The 19,941-nt window shown below is 55.2% G+C and overlaps 6 protein-coding genes across 6 annotated transcripts; 3 read left to right on the plus strand and 3 right to left on the minus strand.

Moving 5' to 3' along the window:
* Positions 1 to 1,713: 1,713 nt before the first annotated feature.
* CH63R_00488 (Cytochrome P450) lies at positions 1,714 to 3,499 on the plus strand (the record flags this gene model as incomplete). The annotated part of the gene is made up of 3 exons (XM_018295463.1): positions 1,714 to 1,885; positions 1,989 to 2,499; positions 2,575 to 3,499. 3 exons carry the CDS (start codon positions 1,714 to 1,716, stop codon positions 3,497 to 3,499), a joined length of 1,608 nt encoding a protein of 535 aa, XP_018163825.1.
* An 831-nt stretch (positions 3,500 to 4,330) lies between these two features.
* On the minus strand, positions 4,331 to 6,316 carry CH63R_00489 (Aromatic amino acid aminotransferase; the record flags this gene model as incomplete). The annotated part of the gene is made up of 4 exons (XM_018295464.1): positions 4,331 to 4,588; positions 4,674 to 5,836; positions 5,892 to 5,925; positions 5,984 to 6,316. 4 exons carry the CDS (start codon positions 6,314 to 6,316, stop codon positions 4,331 to 4,333), a joined length of 1,788 nt encoding a protein of 595 aa, XP_018163826.1.
* Positions 6,317 to 7,847: 1,531 nt separating this feature from the next.
* On the plus strand, positions 7,848 to 9,342 carry CH63R_00490 (Glycosyl hydrolase family 16; the record flags this gene model as incomplete). The annotated part of the gene is made up of 2 exons (XM_018295465.1): positions 7,848 to 8,241; positions 8,330 to 9,342. The coding sequence occupies 2 exons, from the start codon at positions 7,848 to 7,850 to the stop codon at positions 9,340 to 9,342; spliced, it is 1,407 nt and encodes a 468-aa protein (XP_018163827.1).
* Positions 9,343 to 10,981: 1,639 nt separating this feature from the next.
* Positions 10,982 to 14,068, minus strand: CH63R_00491 (Eukaryotic DNA topoisomerase I; the record flags this gene model as incomplete). The annotated part of the gene is made up of 4 exons (XM_018295466.1): positions 10,982 to 11,119; positions 11,172 to 13,520; positions 13,580 to 13,800; positions 14,020 to 14,068. 4 exons carry the CDS (start codon positions 14,066 to 14,068, stop codon positions 10,982 to 10,984), a joined length of 2,757 nt encoding a protein of 918 aa, XP_018163828.1.
* Positions 14,069 to 14,703: 635 nt separating this feature from the next.
* Positions 14,704 to 15,952, plus strand: CH63R_00492 (ATP synthase subunit gamma; the record flags this gene model as incomplete). The annotated part of the gene is made up of 4 exons (XM_018295467.1): positions 14,704 to 14,759; positions 14,956 to 15,548; positions 15,622 to 15,755; positions 15,824 to 15,952. The coding sequence occupies 4 exons, from the start codon at positions 14,704 to 14,706 to the stop codon at positions 15,950 to 15,952; spliced, it is 912 nt and encodes a 303-aa protein (XP_018163829.1).
* A 480-nt stretch (positions 15,953 to 16,432) lies between these two features.
* On the minus strand, positions 16,433 to 19,796 carry CH63R_00493 (Flavin containing amine oxidoreductase; the record flags this gene model as incomplete). Its single annotated transcript, XM_018295468.1, has 2 exons — positions 16,433 to 19,391; positions 19,492 to 19,796. 2 exons carry the CDS (start codon positions 19,794 to 19,796, stop codon positions 16,433 to 16,435), a joined length of 3,264 nt encoding a protein of 1,087 aa, XP_018163830.1.
* Between the last annotated feature and the right edge of the window lie 145 nt (positions 19,797 to 19,941).

Below are 19,941 nucleotides of genomic sequence, written 5' to 3' on the forward strand. Positions count from 1 at the left end.
ATAGTCGCTGAGCAGAATGCGAAAAAGGGAGGTGTTGATGTCCGGGTGACAGAACGATGGCGGAGGGTATCGAATCTCTCTACTGAAATGTGTTGTTAAATTAGGTGTATAATTAGGAAGGAAAAGTACGTCGAAACTGGAGGCGTTGGCCGTTTTGAGAAAGCTTCCGCGTCGTTTGATGCGATCACTTGGATATCAGGTCGCGGCAACAGTGCACGTTGCTCTACACACTGCAGCAGAGTGTTTCCTGGTGCCTATCTCCCGATGGGTTTTCTCCGTGACAGGGAGGTCATATGGAAATTTAAATGACGGCGCAAAACGTTAGGGTAGAAACCGTCTCTTACCTCGGCATGAGGTGACGAATCGGCCCTAGCAGGCCTTTTTCCAATTATTATTTGTCCAATTTTTTCACTTTCTCTTACCCCCCCTCCTGACAACCAGCACCTCCGCATCTTCAATCTCTATAGTTTTACGTCCTCGCTCCTCCGTCTGGGTGAAACGTCTGACAATTGGGCAGCGCAAACGCATGCTTGCTTCACCATACATACTTCGTACGATAAGCATAGCGGGGGGTGTCTGCCATCCCTTCAAGACCGGGTCCCCCACTTCTCCTTTTGCTTACTTTCGTCTCTTCCAACTTGGACGCATCTGCAAACGTTCAAAGACGACAAGTTTAAACTGAGATTACCGCCACGACTGCTGCCATTAATACGTGTGTAGGATAGTTGGCACTCGTCTCCTCGTCTTGATTCCCAGATAAGCCCCCGATAAGGTTCGTTCGCCTCAGCGACGCTACTGAACTACTGTCTTACAAACTACCGCTTCCCACCCATGTTTTGCGTGGTATGGCCCGTCAATTGGTTACACCGCCGCGGGATGGCGTAGTAATTGTTCCTCGCTTGTGATGGTGAGGAGGACACAGGAACATGGGATGTACACTCCACCATTGCTCCCATGCCATGTGGCTTTGACGCGGCCGCTAGTACACGGAAGGGTAAGTGTTTCGGCGGTGGGGAATAACATACGCGAAGGTTTCTCTTGGATGACTGCTTTGGGTCATCTTGGCATCTCGCCGCTGTTTGGCATTGTCATGCTCCTCCCCGGGCCACATGGAGCACATGCACTACACCAGTACCCACCTGGTCAGATACCACAGGTGGGTCTCTACAGGCCGCTTCCGAGGTCTTCGTCACCAGTGTCCAACCTGTGGACAGACTAGGCGGGTTGGATCCAGTTTCCATACATCAAGTGGAGGTCTGGGAATGGGAGTCTCGAACCCGTGGCGGCCACTGCTTTCATACAGCTCTAAGCTCATTCGATACATACTTACTACTTCTGGTCTCACACCCTTTCTGCACCCAGACTTCAGATGGTTGTGCCCATCTCTTCCGCATCCGATTCCCCTTTTCTTTGCTCTGCTCTCTCCAAGTCGGATTTTTGATTTGTCCCGTCGCTCCGGTGCAATCGTCATCTACTACTTCATCCGCCATTGCGCCATTCTCGAACACACGAGGTCTTGCCTGGTGCTCTTCCTCATCCCACCACTGTGCGCCGTAACGACGCACTTACACGATTTCGAGTACTCCTCGAACTACCAATTACTCTACTAAAGTCTAGCTCTCACATACCCTTTCGAGACGCCACTACGCACCGTTCCCAATCTTCTCATCGCAAGGGCCTCCTACAAACACCGTCATCTAGGATTCACTCACCATGGGCTTGGTGGAAAACGTTCTTGAGAATGTCAACCTCAAGGTGGTTGTCGTATTCGGCGTCGTAGCCTGGTGGTTGTGGGTTGCCGTCAAGCGGTTCGATGAGACTATCCGATTGCGCCGTCTGGCGCCTGGAGTGCGTGGTCAATCGCTCAATGCCCGTCTTCCTGGCGGTAGGTCACACTCTCTAGTCAAGATTATGGAAATGCTGCATTTGCAGTGACCATGTGTCACATTGAAGCTTGTGAATTTTGGCCCATTAACACATCTCCTAAGGCATCGATTTCATCTTCAAGGCCGTCCGCGGGACCATGAAACACAAGAACGTCGAGTTTTGGGAGGATATGCTCTCCGCAGTAAAGGGATGGACCGGCGAGAAGAGGGTTCTCGGCATGCGCATCGTCTTCACCGCCGAGCCCGAGAACATCAAAGCCATCCTGGCCACCCAGTTCTCCGACTACGGTAAAGGACAGCCCTTCCACGAGGAGTGGAAGGAGTTCCTCGGCGACAGCATCTTCACCACCGACGGCGACCAGTGGCACGCCAGCCGCCAGCTCATCCGACCCCAGTTCATCAAGGACCGTGTCAGTGACCTGCACATATTTGAGTCCCACATCCAGACCCTCTTTAAAGCCATCGCCAACGGCGGCGCCGTCAACGGCGAGGACCAGCATGTCAACTTGGATGCCGTCGACGGCAAAGTCCTGGATATCTCGGAGCTATTCTTCCGTTACACCCTTGATGTGGCTACTGACTTTCTCCTGGGCCAGGACGTGAAGTCGCTTTCGTAAGCCACCCTCCCCTTTCCCCCCCACATGTGTAAAGGGCATTTGGACTGGAAGCTAACACACAACCTGTTCAGCACCCCCAGACAGGAGTTCGCTGAAGCTTTCAACGAAGTCCAACGAGTCCAGAACATAATCGCACGCGCTAATAAGCTGAAGCCCTTTGTACCCCTCTTCTCGTTTCGGTCCGGCCTAAAGGTCATCAACGGATTCGTTAACAAGTTCATTGAGAGGGCCCTCCGCCTCAGCCCTGAGGAGCTCGCCTCCAAGACCAAATCCGACCAGGGCTACACCTTCCTCCACGAGCTTGCCAGCTTCACCCGCGACCGCAAGGTCCTCCGCGACCAGCTCGTTGCCGTCCTTCTCGCCGGCCGTGACACCACGGCTTCCTCTCTCTCCTGGACTCTATACGAGTTGGGCCGCCACCCGGAAGTCGTCACCCGGCTGCGCGCTGAGATCATCGAGCAGGTCGGTCCAGACCGCGCCCCGACGTACGCCGATCTCAAGAACATGAAGTACCTCCAGAACATCATGAACGAGACCCTGCGCCTGTATCCCGTGGTCCCCTTCAACGTTCGCCTGGCCCTTAAGGACACAACACTCCCCGTTGGCGGCGGTCCGGATGGCACGCTTCCCCTGGCCGTTTGCAAGGACACGCCAATCGGATACTCGACCCTCCTCATGCAGCGGCGCGAGGACTTGTACCCGCCCGTCTCTGAGACCTTTGCGCACCCGAGCGAGTTCTCTCCCGATCGCTGGTTCCACTGGCAGCCGAAGCCATGGACGTATATCCCCTTCAACGGTGGCCCGCGCATTTGCATCGGCCAGCAATTCGCCCTGACAGAGATGAGCTACACGCTCTGCCGCCTGTTTCAGAGATTTGAAAGAATCGAGAGCCATATGGACGCCGTCGATGGCGGGGAACCGACGCTCAAGGCTGAGATTGTGCTACAGCCCGGAGATGGCGTCAAAGTTGCTTTCTGGCAGGCGAAACAGGACTAAGCGATATCAACAACTTGCCCCAGGGAGTATTTTCTTTTCCGGCGTAACGGCAACAAACGAAGAAGCACTAGGGACGATTTATTTATCGAGAGATTAATGGCGGCGAAACGGTATTTAAAAAACATTCACCGCAGAAGAACCAGGCTGGCAAATGTGGTCATGCAGATCAAAGTCATGAGGTTGAATTAAGCCTCGTTGCCCCCTACGGTGCGACTCAGCCGCATCTGGGCGTCCGTTTCAGTACATGCCGAGAGGACTATGAGAAAGGAAAAGTAGTCATACGGTCGGGTGGCCGGTATCTTACGTGTATTATCGTGCGCTGCGGCGCGGGGTGGCTGCTGATGTGCATGGGTGGTTGATTCCTTTACGGTACGGCGCCGGATGTGCGATTGGTCCAATCAGGCGCAGCATTGCACGGAGTACGTGGATCGGGCAGTCGGGTTTTCAAGGATGGGGATCAGAATGTGCAACAGGATCTGGATGTGCACCGGATAGCTTCTGCGTTGTTATCGTGTGGGCAGGTTGAGGAAGGGCGACGTCCTCATTTCGGATAATCGCCACCAAAAAAGTTGACTGACACATCATGCCGTTCGTAATGTAGAGAGATGTCCAATCCAATATTTCTTCCATAACTGGTGAGCTAAACCATCCGGCATGCGACATAAGCCCGATGACCAACGAGATCCAACGACCTTTCGCCCCTTGAAACACGAAGAACGATGCCCGTCTACCCCATATCAGACGCGAAGATGCTTGACCAGATAGCTGATTCGAAACCAAGTCAAATGCTCGTCCAATACAACAAGAAACGACAAACCCCTCCTAAGGAAATCAACCAAGACGGAAGCTCTCCTTGATGGCAGCGCCCAGCCGCTGGATGGCCTCGTCCATGTCCTTCTCACTGGCCGAGGCGAAGGTGGCGCGGAAGAAGAGGTCGTTGAGCGGCGTGTCCTGCTCGGTGCGGAACCACGAACCGCGGGCGCAGAGGACGCCCTTGTCGATGCAAGAGTTGAATATCTCCTCTTCGACCTCGAGCAGCGGGCGAGAGGGGCCGTCAGGGTGGGCGGAGTGGTCGATCTTAAGCCACAACTAGATAGTACGCGAAGCAAATCAACAGGAGAGTTCAAGGGTAAATGAAGCATGGGTCGCGCCTTGGAGGTGGAAAGGGACTTACAAACATGCCGGCAGCAGGCGGTGTCCAGCTCACGATGTCGCGAGGAAGATGCTTCTCGCACGCCGCGAGGAGCCAGTCGCGGCGCTTGGTGTACTCCATGCGCAAGTTCATGAGCCACTGCAGATACCCCTCGTGACCCCACGTCTCGTCCAGCAACTTCCAGACCGCGACCTGCGAGAACCCAGAGGGCCCCTGGTTCGCGACCTCGGCGTGGCGGATGAAGCGCTCAATGACCTGCGCCGACGCCGTCACCCACCCGAGCCGGGATCCTGGCACGAGGACCTTGGAGAAGGAGTCCATGCGCAGCACGCGGCCGTCCGTGTCCATGCTCAAGAGCGAGGGGATCAGCGTCCCGAGGAACTCGGACACGGATGCCGGGGGAGGCACCGAGGGGGCGTCCGGGCCGGTGTACGGCTGCATCTGAAGGAAGTAGTAGGGTTCGTCCTCGATGATGTACAGGTCGTGCTTCTGCGCCACGGCGTAAATAGCACGTCTCCGGGCGGCCGACTGCGTCGCGCCCGTGGGGTTCTGTCCCGAGGGCACGGTGTAAAGCAGGTGAGGCTTGCGGCGGTCGCCACGGGCCGCGGGGTTCCAGTTCGTGAGGATTTCGTCCATGGCCTCCGGAAGCAGGCCCTCGGCATCAACGGGGACACCGACGGCCTTGACGCCGAGCGGTGAGATGGTCTCGAGCGCCGTGGAGAAGCTGTACTCCTCAGTGAGGACCGAGTCTTTGCGGTCCTTGTCGCAGAACATGCGGAGCGTCTGCTCGAGGGCGGCTGTGCTGCCAACAGTCTGGCAGCACTGCCAGTCGGCGTAGGGGGGGCTGTAGACGAGCTCGGTATGCTCGGTGACGAAGCGCATCATCTGCGCTGAGCCGGTGGACTGGGTGTAGTTGAGGGCGATGGAGAGGTCGTACTCGGCGTTCGGCTGGTCCGGGTCGCGAGTGTCATACTTGCCGATGGTGAGAACCTGGCCCGATGAGATGGTCTCTGCCTCGGAGAAGTGCGGGGCCTGGGGGACCCGGACGGAGAGCTCGGCAAAGGGGAAGTAGGCGCTCGAGGGGAGGCCGCCTCCGAGAGAGATAAGGCCGGGCTTCTTGAGGTGGCGAGCGGCCTGCTTCAGGGAGCAGGGGTGACGGGAGAGGGATTCCGGTGATAGATGATCTGGATATGACGGGTGAGTGAGCGGAGGATACAATGCAAGGGAGAGCGAGCTTACGGTCCCATCGCTTCGCCTGGGGCTTTCCCACAACCTTTCAATGAGTGTTAGCATGCTTAAAATAAAGGTCTTGAGATAGGTGTTCAACATACGGGAGCCTTGAACATGTCACTATCTGACGCCGCGGCCACGCCCGCTATCAGCTTGCCGGCCTTGGCCCTACGTTCGCGGACGCCATCGAATGGCGAGGGCTTCTGTCTCTTCTCGAAGACGGCCTCACTCTCAGCAGGAACGGCTTCCGCTACTGACCTGTCACCCCTCTTTGAGTGAAATGAATGCTGGGTGAGGGGTACGAGTGTCACGGAGGCCGACCCTAGGTGCTGGAGCCGGAAGTCTGTAAGTCGAGATGACTGGGTGTTTGATAGGGAACCAGCGGTTCGAGGAAGCGAGCCATAGAGGCCATGACGAGCGGCTCTCACGTACATGACGATCGGTTGTGTATCAAGGGGGACGAGTTGGAAGAAGATTCAAATCCTATCGTGAGGATTGTGATTGTTATTTCTGAACTCGTGTGCTAAAGGTCGTGTCGTTCAACAGGAGTTCGAGGTAAAGGGCGAAAGGCGTCGTAAGGCGCATCTGACACTTGAATGGGGGGTGGTGGGGCCACCCGCAGCTACCCGCAGCTACCCATGCCATGCCCCCCTTCCCGCATGGTGCTACCAATGTTTAGGTGATTAGGAGTCCCTGGCCGTCGCGGGGGTTGTGAACGGTCCCAAGTATTCAATAACCGGACAATCGGCATTTGAGCCGTGTCCGAAGTGGAAGGAAGGCGCGAGGGAGGGGAGTTGGCCGCCGACTTGTCCGGGAAAGATTGCGCAATGCCGGTCGCGGAGGGTGGGTGGGCGGGACAGGGGCCGGTTCGGATCTAGGTGGGCCGGTCACCTATCGGAGGACCGATCCAAAGTGGCTTCAGTCAATTGTTGGCGGCCGGACCCAGAGCTTGCGGGAATTGGCTCGGGCATCGAAAAGAGTACGGGCTCCCGACCCGGGGCAGAACGATCTGGCCATGCTTGGAAGAGTTCGTCATCACACAGCCTGCAGTCCAAGTCAACGATGTCATTCTATTCTGTGAAGGACCCAAAGCTCGTCGAGTTCAACGCCAGCGCACCTCTGCCCAAGACAGTGCAATGGCTCCCACCTCGGCCCCCGCGCATCACGCGTCACGTCGATGAAGTGTCACCGGCGGCGTCCGAGACACCTGTCGGTGGGCTTGCGCTGGCGTTATGAGCCCGTGTGCTGGCATCGATGTACTCGGCAGAAACCCAGAGAAAACCCCTGTCCCACAAACAAGACGAGTCCTCACGGGCCGAGCACGGCGGCTCCCCGTTGATTGTTCTTCTGCCTGACACATCATCACAGACAGATTAGATGGCAGCGCCCCTTCTGTATCTACTTCTGTGCGAACAGGAGGGTCTTCTTGCACGGGCTTCTTCAATTCTGACACCCGAACAGACGGTGCCGGCGCCAAGGTTTGCGTGGGCCCCCAGCCACCCGTCTACCTCGCCAGCCACGCTATTTTCAGCGCTATGTTCAATCCAATCAGAAGCCGTGGATTCGTCCCAACCTCCACTCGTCTCAACATCCTTGTGCCGGAGCCAATCCGTGTTGGACGGACAACGAACAAGGAACAACACGGCGTAGGTACGGATACTGTACGAAGAATATCTGCTGGATGTTCGTGGGCCAAGGGCCAAACTTTTCGATTACTTGTCCCTTCATTTGCAGTATCTTCAGGTCCCCACACACCCGCTTAGCAGTCTAGGCGGCGCGGCGCATGGGGTCGTTTGGGCTTCCAAGGCCCTTGGGTCTTGGGAAACCAGGAAGAGAGGAGCCCGAGAGCCTTGCACGGCCCGATGACGCTACTGCAGCTGCCAGTGGTCAGTCAGTGGCTGGACGTAACATGGAACCTGCAGAGCCATATAACTAACTGCTGCCATCTACCAGGGCCCGCCCGCGATGCGTGTGTTCTTTGCTCCTGCTCTTCTCTATTTGTACTCACGTCTTGGGCCCTGGTGTTACTCAAGGCTCGAGTGCAACGTGCCACGGACTTACACGGATCCTTGCTTGCTTCTTCCGCCTGTGACGTCGTCAGCTCTACCTCTCCTGTGGTCTGACTTGGAGAATAATCTCCCCCAGTGGGAAGCTCTTTCTCGCTCACTCACTTCGCTATCACTCTTGACTTCCCTCAAGTCTTGTAGTAGTGCATCCTCTTTTACTCTCTTCCGGCGGCGTGACACTCCTCTACGCACGCAAACCCGCACGATGCACTTGTTAAGGACATTGTTTGCCGCCGCGCTGGCAACAACGGTATCGGCGCAGACGTATTCATCATGCAATCCTCTTCACCAAAGTAAGCAGTCTCACCAGTCGTCACACACACACACACACGAATCCCTAACACGCATGAATTCGTTGCTCGTATACTGACCGCTTCATAGCAACTTGTCCCGCGAACACGGCCCTAGGCATGGCCATTCACGTCGACTTCACACAGGGCGCCGTCAACTCTTTCGCCGCCTCCGGAAACCCAACTTACGGGGATGACGGCGTCACCTTTTCTGTCGCTGCCTCGGGCCAGGCCCCCCAGCTCATGTCGCTCTTCTATATCATGTTCGGCCGCGTCGAGATCACGCTCAAGGCCGCCACCGGCGCGGGAATCGTCAGCTCCCTCGTCCTGCAGTCCGACACCCTCGACGAAATCGACATGGAGTGGCTTGGCGCCGATCCGACAGAGGTGCAGTCCAACTACTTCGGCAAGGGTGACGTGACGACGTACAACCGCGGCCAGTTCCACCAGACGGATAATAATCAGGAAAAGTTTATGAAGTACACCATCGACTGGACCTCGGAGCGCATTGTCTTCTCCGTCGACGGCACCGTCGTACGCACCCTGACTGAGGCCGAGGCCGACGAGAACCAGTACCCGCAGTCGCCGATGCAGGTCAAGTTCGGCTCCTGGTCGGGAGGCGACCCGGCCAATGCCCCAGGGACCATTGACTGGGCCCGCGGGCCGACGGACTTCAGCAAGGGGCCCTTCCACATGGTTGTCAAGGACGTCTCCATCACCGACTACTCGACCGGCAAGGAGTACAAGTACACTGATACCTCGGGCAATTGGGGCTCCATCCAGGCCGTCGACGGCCAGGTCAATGGAAACCTCGGCAAGGCGGGCCAGGTCACGTACACGGCTAGTGCAGCCGCGGAGACGGGCTCGCCCGCGCCGACGGTACCTAGAGGCGGTATTGGCGCCGACGAGTCTGCCACCGCGACGCAGACGGGCTGGCCGTGGGTCGCCAGCGCGAGGCCGACCGGCGGCTCCGTGCCGGACGGCTGGCGCATGAACTCCGAGGGCAAGATCATCCCGGACGGTGCCGGGGCCTCGGTGCGCCCCCAATGCTTGGCCATTTTGGCGTCTTTTGTTCTTGGTGTTGTCGCCTTGGCTGGGCGGTAAATATTCATGATACCCATCGGAAAGAAGGTTTCAAAAGAGAGGAGAAGGAAAAAAGGGCAATCCAGGTCTCACGAGTCGTAATGAATACGTACATACCAGCAATTGGATTTCAGCGGGGGACATAGAAAACGGTGGTTCGCAGCACACACGGACAGGGCTTTTTGCATAACATGGCGTTTCAAGGAGAATTATTCGAATTCTATGTTTGAATGGAAAATATCGACGGAACCAGGTGCAAGCATATAAGATAGATATAGTGTACTATGAGCAGCCAAGTCATCTCAAAAAGAATAAGAGTATGGCCTGTGAAATGATTGTACCATACTAAATTGATGTAGAGAGATCGATTATATTTTCAGCGGGAAAGTAGTGTTGTGACGATGGTGCACATGCAAGGAATGACGGTGGAGCGGTCAAGCGAGATAAGCCATTCTTTGCTGTTCTGATTAACGAGCGGCGTTGTGGCAGAGTGGTCTAATGCGCAAGACTAGAAATCTTGTTCCTTCGGGAGCGTCTGTTCGAATCAGGCCAACGTCGATTCTTTTGCTTTTTGGACCAATACTGGCTCTCATCACGGCTTCCCTCCGTCCGTGTGCATGCAGCATGGCGTAGAAATGCATTCAGAAAATTAAAACTAAAAAAACTCTATTCTATTCAGTGATTAAACTGTTATTCCGATTCATTCAATGCAGACGAAGTCCAGGGTACATGGTCCTGTGTCTTGCCAACATGACTCTTCAAGTTTAGTGGGTGTCAGTGTTAATGCCCTCTGATCGCTGAGGTATGGGCATGCCGAGTCCTGATTTTACAGACTCCCACAGTCAGCTCTGCGCCATCTTCGCACTTGATGTACTTGCACCGCAGCCTCTGTTATGCAAACCGGGCGAGTAGCTATGTGCGAGCTAGATAAGGGAGATGAGACGGCTGTTGTAAGCATACATCGTGATCACAGTAGCCGTTACATCTCTTTGTTTGACCTGCAAAGGATTCCCTCCGGGAAGGGTGTGATGGTTGAGAGCAGGTATGGCCAATACCTTCAAAGATGACCGCCTGCCTCGTCACGTGCTGAGCCTGCCAGAGCATCGTACATCGGAGGACTGGAAGTCGCGCCGGGAAGCGCTCACTTGGCACACGTTAGTCATGTAAAGTGCAAGCTGCCAAAATGTCCTGGGATCGAGAGCCAAACAAGGAATGGGACATCAAGCGTCCACGTATCGAAAATATCAGGGTTACTGAACTTGCTGTTTTGGAATTAACTAAACTAATCTAGTCTGCCGTGGGTTGTTCGCGGCTCTATACTAAAAAGGAGCGGCCGGCGGCATAGAGTATCTTCTTGCTCGCCGTCCTTGACGAGAGCTCTGTTTATTCCCCGTGGCATTTTTCTCACCCTCTCGCTGTATGCATGAACAACTCCATTGTGGCGCCACTGCCGCTGATATATGCTTTCCTCCCGCCGCCTTGAGCTCCTAACGCTAGATAGCAGACCGAGGCTTTGTTGCAGTCCATTCCCAGGCTGTGCGGACTTTTGGTGATTGGAGTCGAAATGCTGAAAAATCGAAATGTTTTTGGTAGACAAATGCAATGATGGAGATTGCTGCATGGCGAATAGCGGGTGGAGCAAAGCACCGAAACGCCGTGATCAGAACTCCCAGTCTTCATCCTCAACGGACTTGATAGCCCAGCTGAACTTGTCACGAAGCGTCTTAGAGAAGAACTTCTCAATAGGAACATCAAACTTCTTGGCGAAGACGACGGTGAGACGAGGATCGATGTAGTTCTAGTTTTTCGTCAGCGCAGCTGTTCATTTTCAGGAGATTGTTTAAACGTACGATCTTAGAGGTGCTCAAGGCAACCTCCTTGTTGCCATCACGATCGGCGGCCTGCAACTCCAACGTCTTGACTCTGTCGTCAAACTTCTTGACCTGTTCATCAAGCTTCTCGACGGAAGGACTTCGGCCTTCAGGCTCGACCTTCTTTGATTTGTTCTCCTTCTTAAACTTGGCCGCAAGCTCATCTGCGGCCTTGAGGCGCTCCTTAAGCTCCTTGTCGGGAAAGGGCTTCTGACCTTCAGCGAGACGTTTCTCGTTGTCCTTCTCGAACTTCTTCGTGATCTTTCCGCGCTGCTCTTCCACCAGAAACTGCTGGTGCTCGAGAACCCATTCGTCGGTCAAGTCCTCGGGGCGAACGAAGAAATCCGCACCCTTCTTCTTCTTGATCTTATTGTCGACCTGAAGCATCATCATTTTCGTCCGCCATTGCTGATATCGAAGACCCTTGATACGATCGCCGAGCTTCTCCATCTGGGCCTCGTGCGCGGCACCGACGGTGCGCTTATGGTTGCACAGAATGGCGACCTCACGATTGCAGTCGTTGTAGAGCTTGACCTTCTCTGCAATGGTCAAGTTCTTGTGATCGACTAGCTTTTGGAGCAGGGTAGACATGGTGAATGATGCGTTGTAGGTACGGAAGACCTTCGCCGTCAGCCCCGGCATATAGTTCTTGAGATGGTTGTTCAGCTGCGTAGTAGTCAGCCGGTCGAAGATATCATCGCCATCGGTCTTTGGCGGTTTCTTGAAGAGCTTCAGGTTTTTGAAGACTTGCTTTTCGACCGTGACCTCATCGTAGAACCGAATGCTGTCCTTTCCGAGGAAGTCGAAGATGACGGTGTTGGGTTCTCGCAGGGTGATGTGCTCGTACTTCAGGGAGCAGCAACCGACGGTTTCGGCTTCGTTCTCGGCGTCCTTTTCGTTGCCTGCTCTGAGAGCAAACTTGTCGATCAGGTACACCGCCGTGGCTCTTTGTCGATCTGCCATGACTTCGCTTTTGAGATCCTTGGTGTAGTCTCTCCGGATCTTATCGATGTGCTTCTTCAACTCGCGGGCCTTTTCAAACTTCTTCATGTCACTCTGACCCTTGATGGCACTGGCAGCACCAAGCATCACGTACTTGTACGCGCCGTTGATATTCTCCTGCCACATGGCCAGCCATGTGGCCTTATTGTCGTGGACGACGGTCTTCCACTTGTGGCCTTTGGGAGGCTCCGGGATCTTGGCGCCCTTGCCAATGTTGATGGTGATTTGCTCGGGATACACTCTCTTCTTGAGCCTTCCAGTCTTTGGATGTTCGCCACGGCCGCGGAAGAGACTCGGAGGTTCGACACGGAAGTTGCCGACCTTTTCTTTGCGTCCATCCCACTTGCAGTACATGAATGGCGCCTCCAATTCGTCTTTCTCTGCCTTAGCCGCCTTCTTCTCCGCGGGCGACCGAGTCTTTCTGATGGCGCTCTGCTGCTCGTAGTACTGGAAGATTTGCTCAAAGTTCATCTTGGAGAACTCCTTCAGGTCGACTTTGTTGCCTTGCTTGTCAGTCGCGTGCCCCGACTCCTTCAAGACAGCTTTGAAGTCGTCAAAGAAATTCTTCTGAAACACAGGGTTGTCGACATTGTGCTTCGAGTTCAGCATGGCTCCAAAGAAGCCAGCGACTTCCTCGGCTTCGATCGGAAGGTTGACTGGCTTCCCATCGTAGAGCAGCTTGACGTTCTTGGGAAGCGGCTGATACTCGGGCGGGAACATGACGCCATTGTGCTCTAGTGTGGTCCATTTAACACTGTCGTCTTCCTTCTTAGGATCCTTCCACCATTCGTATTCCTCCTCTTCCTCTTCTTCGGGGGCCTCGCTTTCTTGCTTGGCCTTTGAATCGGCTTTCTTGCCCGGCGCCTTGGCGGAAGCGGCAGCCTTACCCTTAGCCGCTGGGGCTTTGGCCGGGGTGCCTTTCTTCGCAACCTTTTTCGCAATGGGCTCATCCGAATCCGATTCGACCTTCATGCCATTCGACTTCCTCTTCGCAGAGCCAGCCCCATTCGACTGACGTTTCTTGGTCGCTGACTTGGCCAAAGGCTCATCATCGGAGGACTCCTCCTTGACAGCCTTCTTCGGCGTAGCCTTCTTTGCCTTGGCCTCGCTGGCACGGATGGTACGCGCCTCCTTGGCCGCCGCCTTCTCAATGTCGGCCTTTTTCTTCGCGAGCTTGGCGCCTAACGGTTGGTCGTCATCGGAGGATTCGTCGGGCAAAGCCGTCTCCTTGTACGAAGGAGGCAGGTTTTTGCCCCTCTTTGAGGTGAGCGGCTCGTCATCAGAGTCTGTCTCTGGTATTTTGGGTTTCGTCTTTTGTCGCTTGGCCTGGGAGTCTGCTGTCAGCCTCGGACTCCGCCACCGTCTGCCTAATACGTGTAACCTACCAGAGGGGCGTCATCATCGCTTTCGGTATCGACTTTATAATTGACCTTGGGCAATGACGAGCGAGATTTCCGCTTGCCATTCGTAGACGGGCCGTCAATGTCCATGAACTCATCGTCGACGGGTCCATGGCGAATGGAAAGGCCTGGCGGGGCTGCTCTTGCCTTAGATGCGGTTCGGTCCATGTCGAAGTCGTCGGCTTTTGATACTCTCGATGCAGAGACTATAGTGAGGGAGTCAGAAAGTTGCTAAGTTTTTCTTGGGTGGTTTCGCAGGCAGAGTCGGAATGGAGTGCAACGCACGCGACGAGTCAGGTGGGCTCGTGTGTAGGCGTGGGGAGAACGGGAAAAAAAAGTGACACGTCCGGCGTAAAGTGGCAGGCGCGAAGGGGGGAAGCGTCCGAAGGCGCAGAAAGTTTAACGTGGTTTGTTAGCGTACTTACTGTGTCCGTTAGACCTCGCAAGAGGTGCGTCGTCGTCGGAGGAGCTCATCGTGAGGGCGAAAGGTCTCGGTTCGGGACGTTTACGGACGAGTAAGTAGGAGCTGAATCGCAAAGTCCAAAACCGGGGCTTTGTGGAGCAGAAAAAGTTGTTATAGAAGCCGATCCGCGCAGAAGAATCGCGTAGATATAGAGGCAAGAGCCGAATGGCTGGAAAGACCGCCACTTGCTTGGGTTGTAGACGCGGGGAAAAACCCACATCAAGTTCGAATAGAGGAAGGAGGGCGAGGGTTTTTCGTGAAGGAATCGAGGGAAAGGAAGCTAGGAAAGGATGGGCGGGAAATTCATCGAAGACCTTCCAGCAGCGAGGGAAACTTAATGGGGCTGCCCCTAGGAGTCTGGGTAATCCGGGAGAGCAAGAGCCAGGCTCGTCGCGCCTGCGCCACAGCAATGGTCCACGTGACCAGCCACCGGCTGCCGGTCAAACTCAGTTAGCCGGGAAAACGAGGTGGATGGAGTCGGGTGCGAAGAATGCTAGCCGGGGAGGAAAATAACCTCGAACCTACCAATCTCGCTCTATCCCGAAGCACCGTCCGACAGCGTCAATTGATCTCGAAAGCGGTCGTGATCAATTGGTCCCCCCACACGGCAGAGGCTCGATCTTCTTAATATCTACCAACTTTCACAATGCTTTCCCGGGCGGCGAGACCAGCTCTGCGGGCTGCGGCTGCGGCTCCCTCGCGGTAAGTCGGAACCCACACCTTCGCTGAGCTCGGAAAATCGGAGGAAAGGCACTGCACGCCAGAGGAGGTCACAACCAACGGTCGGCCGGCCGTCAGTGATTGAGAAGGATGAAAAGGGAAAATGGGAAGGGAAAGGGAGCGACGTCATTGAAGAACACGGGAAAGAGCTGCCATGCTGATTGCGGCGTTTCTACAGAGTCACTGCCAGCGCGCCTATCAACGCTGCCACCTTTGCGACCCTCCGTGAGATCGAAGGCCGCCTCAAGTCCATTCGCAACATCGAGAAGATCACCAAGACGATGAAGATTGTTGCCTCGACCAAGCTCAACCGCGCCCAGAAGGCCATGACCGACTCCCGCGTTTACGGCGCCACCTCCAACGAGGTCTTCGATTCGGCCGAGACCAAGCCCCTCGAGGGCGAGGGCAAGAAGGAGCTTATCATCATCTGCTCCTCCGACAAGGGTCTTTGCGGTGGTATTCACTCCGGTCTCTCCCGCACCATCCGTCGCCAGTTCGCCGAGAAGGAGACCACCGCCGACCTCGTCATCCTTGGCGAGAAGTGCAAGGCCCAGCTTCAGCGCACCAACGCGAAGGACATCCGCCTCAACTTTGCCGGTGTCGGCAAGGACGTCCCCACCTTCGCCGATGCCCAAGCCATCGCCGATCAGATCGTCCAGCTCTCCGGCGACTACTCCTCGATTAAGATCCTCTACAACAAGTTCATCAACGCCACCAGCTACGAGCCCACCATCATTGAGGCATTTTCCGAGGAGGCCATCGCCGCGTCCCGTAAGCTCACCCCTTCGACATTAGCAGAGTGTTCATCGTACAGCAACCAGTATATCTAACAGATTTCTTGCAGCCAACTTTTCCGCCTTCGAGGTCGACGAGGAGGTCCTCCCCAACCTCCGCGAGTACGCCCTGGCCAACTCCATCTACTGGGCTCTGGCCGAGGGCCACGCCTGCGAGATCTCTGCCCGCAGAAACGCCATGGACGTATGTCATCCCCCTTGACCCCTCGTCTTTTAACTACTTCCGAGCCCGTACTGATTTGAGATTTGCAGAACGCCTCCAAGAACGCTGGTGATATGATCAACAAGTACCAGATTCTCTTCAACCGCACCCGTCAAGCCGTCATTACCGGAGAGCTGGTCGAGATTATCACTGGTGCCACCGCCTCCGAGGACATGTAAAGCGGGTTTGGAAAAGCGCGCATCAGATAGAGATGATTACCACCTCTCTTCCCTTTGTATCAAGCTACCAAGGGCGGCTAGTTGCCCTCAGTGTACCAAATCCTCGCGAATACATCCTGATCTAGAACATGGATAATTCTGTTTCACCTTTTACGTTCATCTTCAGGGATCAAATTCTTGCCTGCGCCAGTGTCATTTTTGTGTTACTGTGGACTGCCTATTGAGTTCTTGTGTATAAGGCTTCCAAGTTTATGAAGCAAAAAAAAGACTTGCGTCTCAAACGAAAATGATGAGTATAATATGTTGTGGGTATGCAGGACTCCTATCAACGCCGGTTGCAAAGTACCATGACCTCAGATGCCACAACGCGCACCGTTTGCAAGAGATGGAAAAGACGGCCGGCCAGCCCGTTCATTCGCAGCCGTTCATCATGCGACGAATCATGCTCCAAGTAGCGCCTTCCAACCACAAAAGACATCCTCAAAAACCAACGTCGCTGTCGTCACTTTCGGCATAGCTGACATGCTTCGTCCTGCGATGCTTCTGCGCACTGCTCTCCCTCCGAGAACTGCTGCCATTCCCGTTCTTGGGGTTGTATGGGTGCTGCTGCTGATACGCCGCCATAATCTCAACGTAGTCCTTGTCCCACTGCGCCGACTTTTCGTTGTACACCGCAACAGCCTCGGCGTAAGCTGCCTTCTGCTCCAGCGCCTGGTCCTCAAACGGCTTCTTCTCCTCAGACGTCGTGGCCCTCCACATCTTAGACGTCATGACGCGCACCTCATTGGGGGCGGGCCTCTTCCGGCCCGCGCGCTCCTCTTCGCACTTTTTACGGGCGACCTCGAAGAAGGTCCTGCTGTAGATGAGGTAGGCATTCGCGGTCAGCTTGGCCGGCCGCGGGGGCCTCTCGCCGATCTTGGACTTGATGTACTCCCAAGCGGCGAGCTCATAGGCTTCCAGGCGAGCTTGTTCCGGATCTTTGGGCCCTTCCATTTCTTTGCGCTTGTTGGAAACGCCCTCCTTGGGCAGGACCAAGGGTGTTGGAATGTCTATCGGACCGAGCATGCAGTCGACGACCTCTGATGCTGCACGGAGTCCCGAAAGGTAGGCCCCATGCACAGTGGCTGGATGGGTGCCAATGGTGTGCTCTCCGGCGAAGAAGAGGTTGCCGATCGGGCGTGACATGGCGTCATAATCATCAGGCTGCATGTCTGGACCGGCCGACGAGTAGCTTCCTCTGGCAAACTTGTCCGAGGCCCAACGGGTAATGACCGATTCGACGGGGTACGGCACAGCAGGTCCGAAGACGCTGCGTAGAACCTCCGTCGCCTCGGCGATCAGGTTGTCGTTGCTGTTATGCTCCGTGTCGAAACCAGCGTCACCCGCCATTAGCGCCACGAGACATGGCAAACCCGTCGTCTGGGTGACGTTGAACCATTGGAAAAGGCGCCCTCTCGATGATTTATAGTCGCTTTGGTTCAGACTATGTCGGTTAGGGGCATCTCGCAGAACGCCAAAGATGTGCCGCTCAGTATCCCAGAACGGGTGGTCGTAAACCAGCACCACTTTGTTGAGCACTCCATATCCTATACGAGTGATCACATCCGTCTTCCACTCTGGCAAAGGCGGGTCGAACTCGACGCTGCCATGCTTCAACACACCAAGCGGTATCGTCGAGACAACATAGTCTGCATCGAATATCGATCCGTCTTCACAGTGAACAGAAGCTCGCCCAGTCTCCTGCGTGTCATACTCGATCTTTCTGACGGCAGACCTTGGCCGAACGTCGAGAGGCGTTGGGCAGTGCATGAGACCTCTGGGGACGCTCTGGTATCCGCCAACGATCATTGTGTGCTTGCCTTCCCATTCGTTGCCTGCGTCAATGTCCCAGCCACCTAAGCTGAGGTTGTGAAGATTTGTGGCGTTGCTGTATTCCAAGTTTGCCACGTGCCAGTTGATTAGCCGATGGTCTTGGGCAGTCAAATCCACAATGTTGCGATACTGAAGGACGGCCTCGTCCATTACTGAGCCGAGCGTAGCCGCCGGCAAACCCACGGCTTCATTCAAATCAATGTTGGCGTCGCTCGCCGAGCCATTTTTCAGTGTCCACCCCATCAATTTGACCTTTTCTGAGGCCTTGAGAATGCCCGGTGTGCCAGGTTGGGTATGGACGCGTCCGGTCAGCTTGTCGGAGGATACTGGCACCAAGTTGACTCGCTCGGGCACGTTCTGTTGAGAAACAGGTGGTGCATGTGGTAGAGCGGCAGTCGCTTCTTCAGCCTGGCCGATTGTTCTGTGACCGTCACTCACAGCATCTCGCGCTTCATTGATCAGGTCTCGGTTGCCCTCGATCAGCTTCGAGGGCTGTGACTTGAACTTATATTCGCTGACCCGGTCCAGGCAGTCGTTGTACAAATTTTCAACGAGTTGATCTCTCACGTAGTCAACAGGCTTGCCGTTTGAGTCGTAAATGGTCGTCTCTGATCGCAGGGCACGGTATGGTAGACACAACTGTGCACGAACGAGGACGTTCATTGGATTGCCGCGCTCGAAGCCTGTGATGATCATCCCGCCCATCTCGGCGGTAAGCCGTTCTCCGTCAAAGTCCGGCAGCGGATGCTTCGGGTTTGATTTGAATTCCCTTGAATAGACTCTTCCGCCGACCCGACTACGCCCTTCAAGCACGACAACTTCCGGTGGGAGTTCGTCGAGCGCACGAAACCGATCCGAATATTGCTGTATTAACCCGTCGAGGTGTCTTGCGCAGCCCAATCCAGACATACCGGCACCAATGACCACGATTCTTTTTCTCCTGATTGAGTTTTCAGCGTCTGCAGCCTGTCCAGCTCGGTCGCTTGTCGCCGAGAGTTCTACACAGCCAAAGTTGATGTAGCCACGCCGCACTAGCCAGTCGTAACATACGCTAGCGACGTCAAACCACCGCACGTTGGCGCAGCCAACCGCTTCGTTCCTTGCCACTGCAACGCGCGGGTTGTTGTACCAAAGTCGGAGGATGCCGTTTCTGATGTTGAGATATGTAGTGACCTGGACATGACTGATGTGCTGGCGTAACATCTGGTATTCCTCTTGATGCAGTGCGTATGGGTTTAGCCTTGAGGACTCGGCAGCTTCTATGCATTGTCTGGCGTATTCATAATTTGAGAGATTTGACGGGATGGACGACTTCGGCTTTACATCAAAGGAACGCCGGACTGCCTCGCGTATTGGAGGGGTTTCCGTCGATGGCATGGATAGTTCTTTATGCCCCTCTAGATCCACAGGAGTCGTTGCCTTACTAGATACCGACGAGGGCACTGAAGACAGCTCAGACAGCTCGTGATCTGACAGATTGGTCATCGGCGACTCGAACGATTCGTGAGGGGTATCGTGCGACTGGATATGGAGGGTTTCCGTTTCGGCGTCTTCTATCAGCGGCGAACTGCTCTAGGGTCAGCAAAAGACCCACAACACGCTTCGGGGATAGACATATAAACATTGTAAAGGCATTGAGTTGGGAAACAACAAAAGTAACCACGTACCCAGGGCTGGATGCAGGTACAGAGGACAACTCTGCCTCATCCTGGCTTAGGTCATCCAACTCCATGTCTTCTGTCCAGACGACAATCTCCGGTGCAATTTCAGATATTGCCTCTGATGAGATCCGACTTGATGGGGTTGGTGTCGTCGACTCTGCAAAAGCCGATGCGGAGATCCGTCTCAGCGTGGCATTGGCCCTTGAAGGCGTGAAGTCTGATATGGGTGAGTCCTGACCGGGGTAATCCATCAATGAAGCCTTTCCAACCCCGGATTCCTGCTTAACACGAGACCTCGGACTGGTTCTCATGTTTGAGTCGTCGACTCGGGTTGTGGTCAAGGATGAGCTGTAGGTATATGTTGATGGAGGCGGGTTGATCGGCGATGAAAGTTGCTCGGCCTGAGATCCTGTCCGGGGGTGTGTGTGATTTGGTGGGCCTATTCACGAGCCGATA

This window comes from Colletotrichum higginsianum, chromosome 1 (assembly GCF_001672515.1).
Source record: "Colletotrichum higginsianum IMI 349063 chromosome 1, whole genome shotgun sequence".
NCBI classification, from domain to species: domain Eukaryota; kingdom Fungi; phylum Ascomycota; class Sordariomycetes; order Glomerellales; family Glomerellaceae; genus Colletotrichum; species Colletotrichum higginsianum.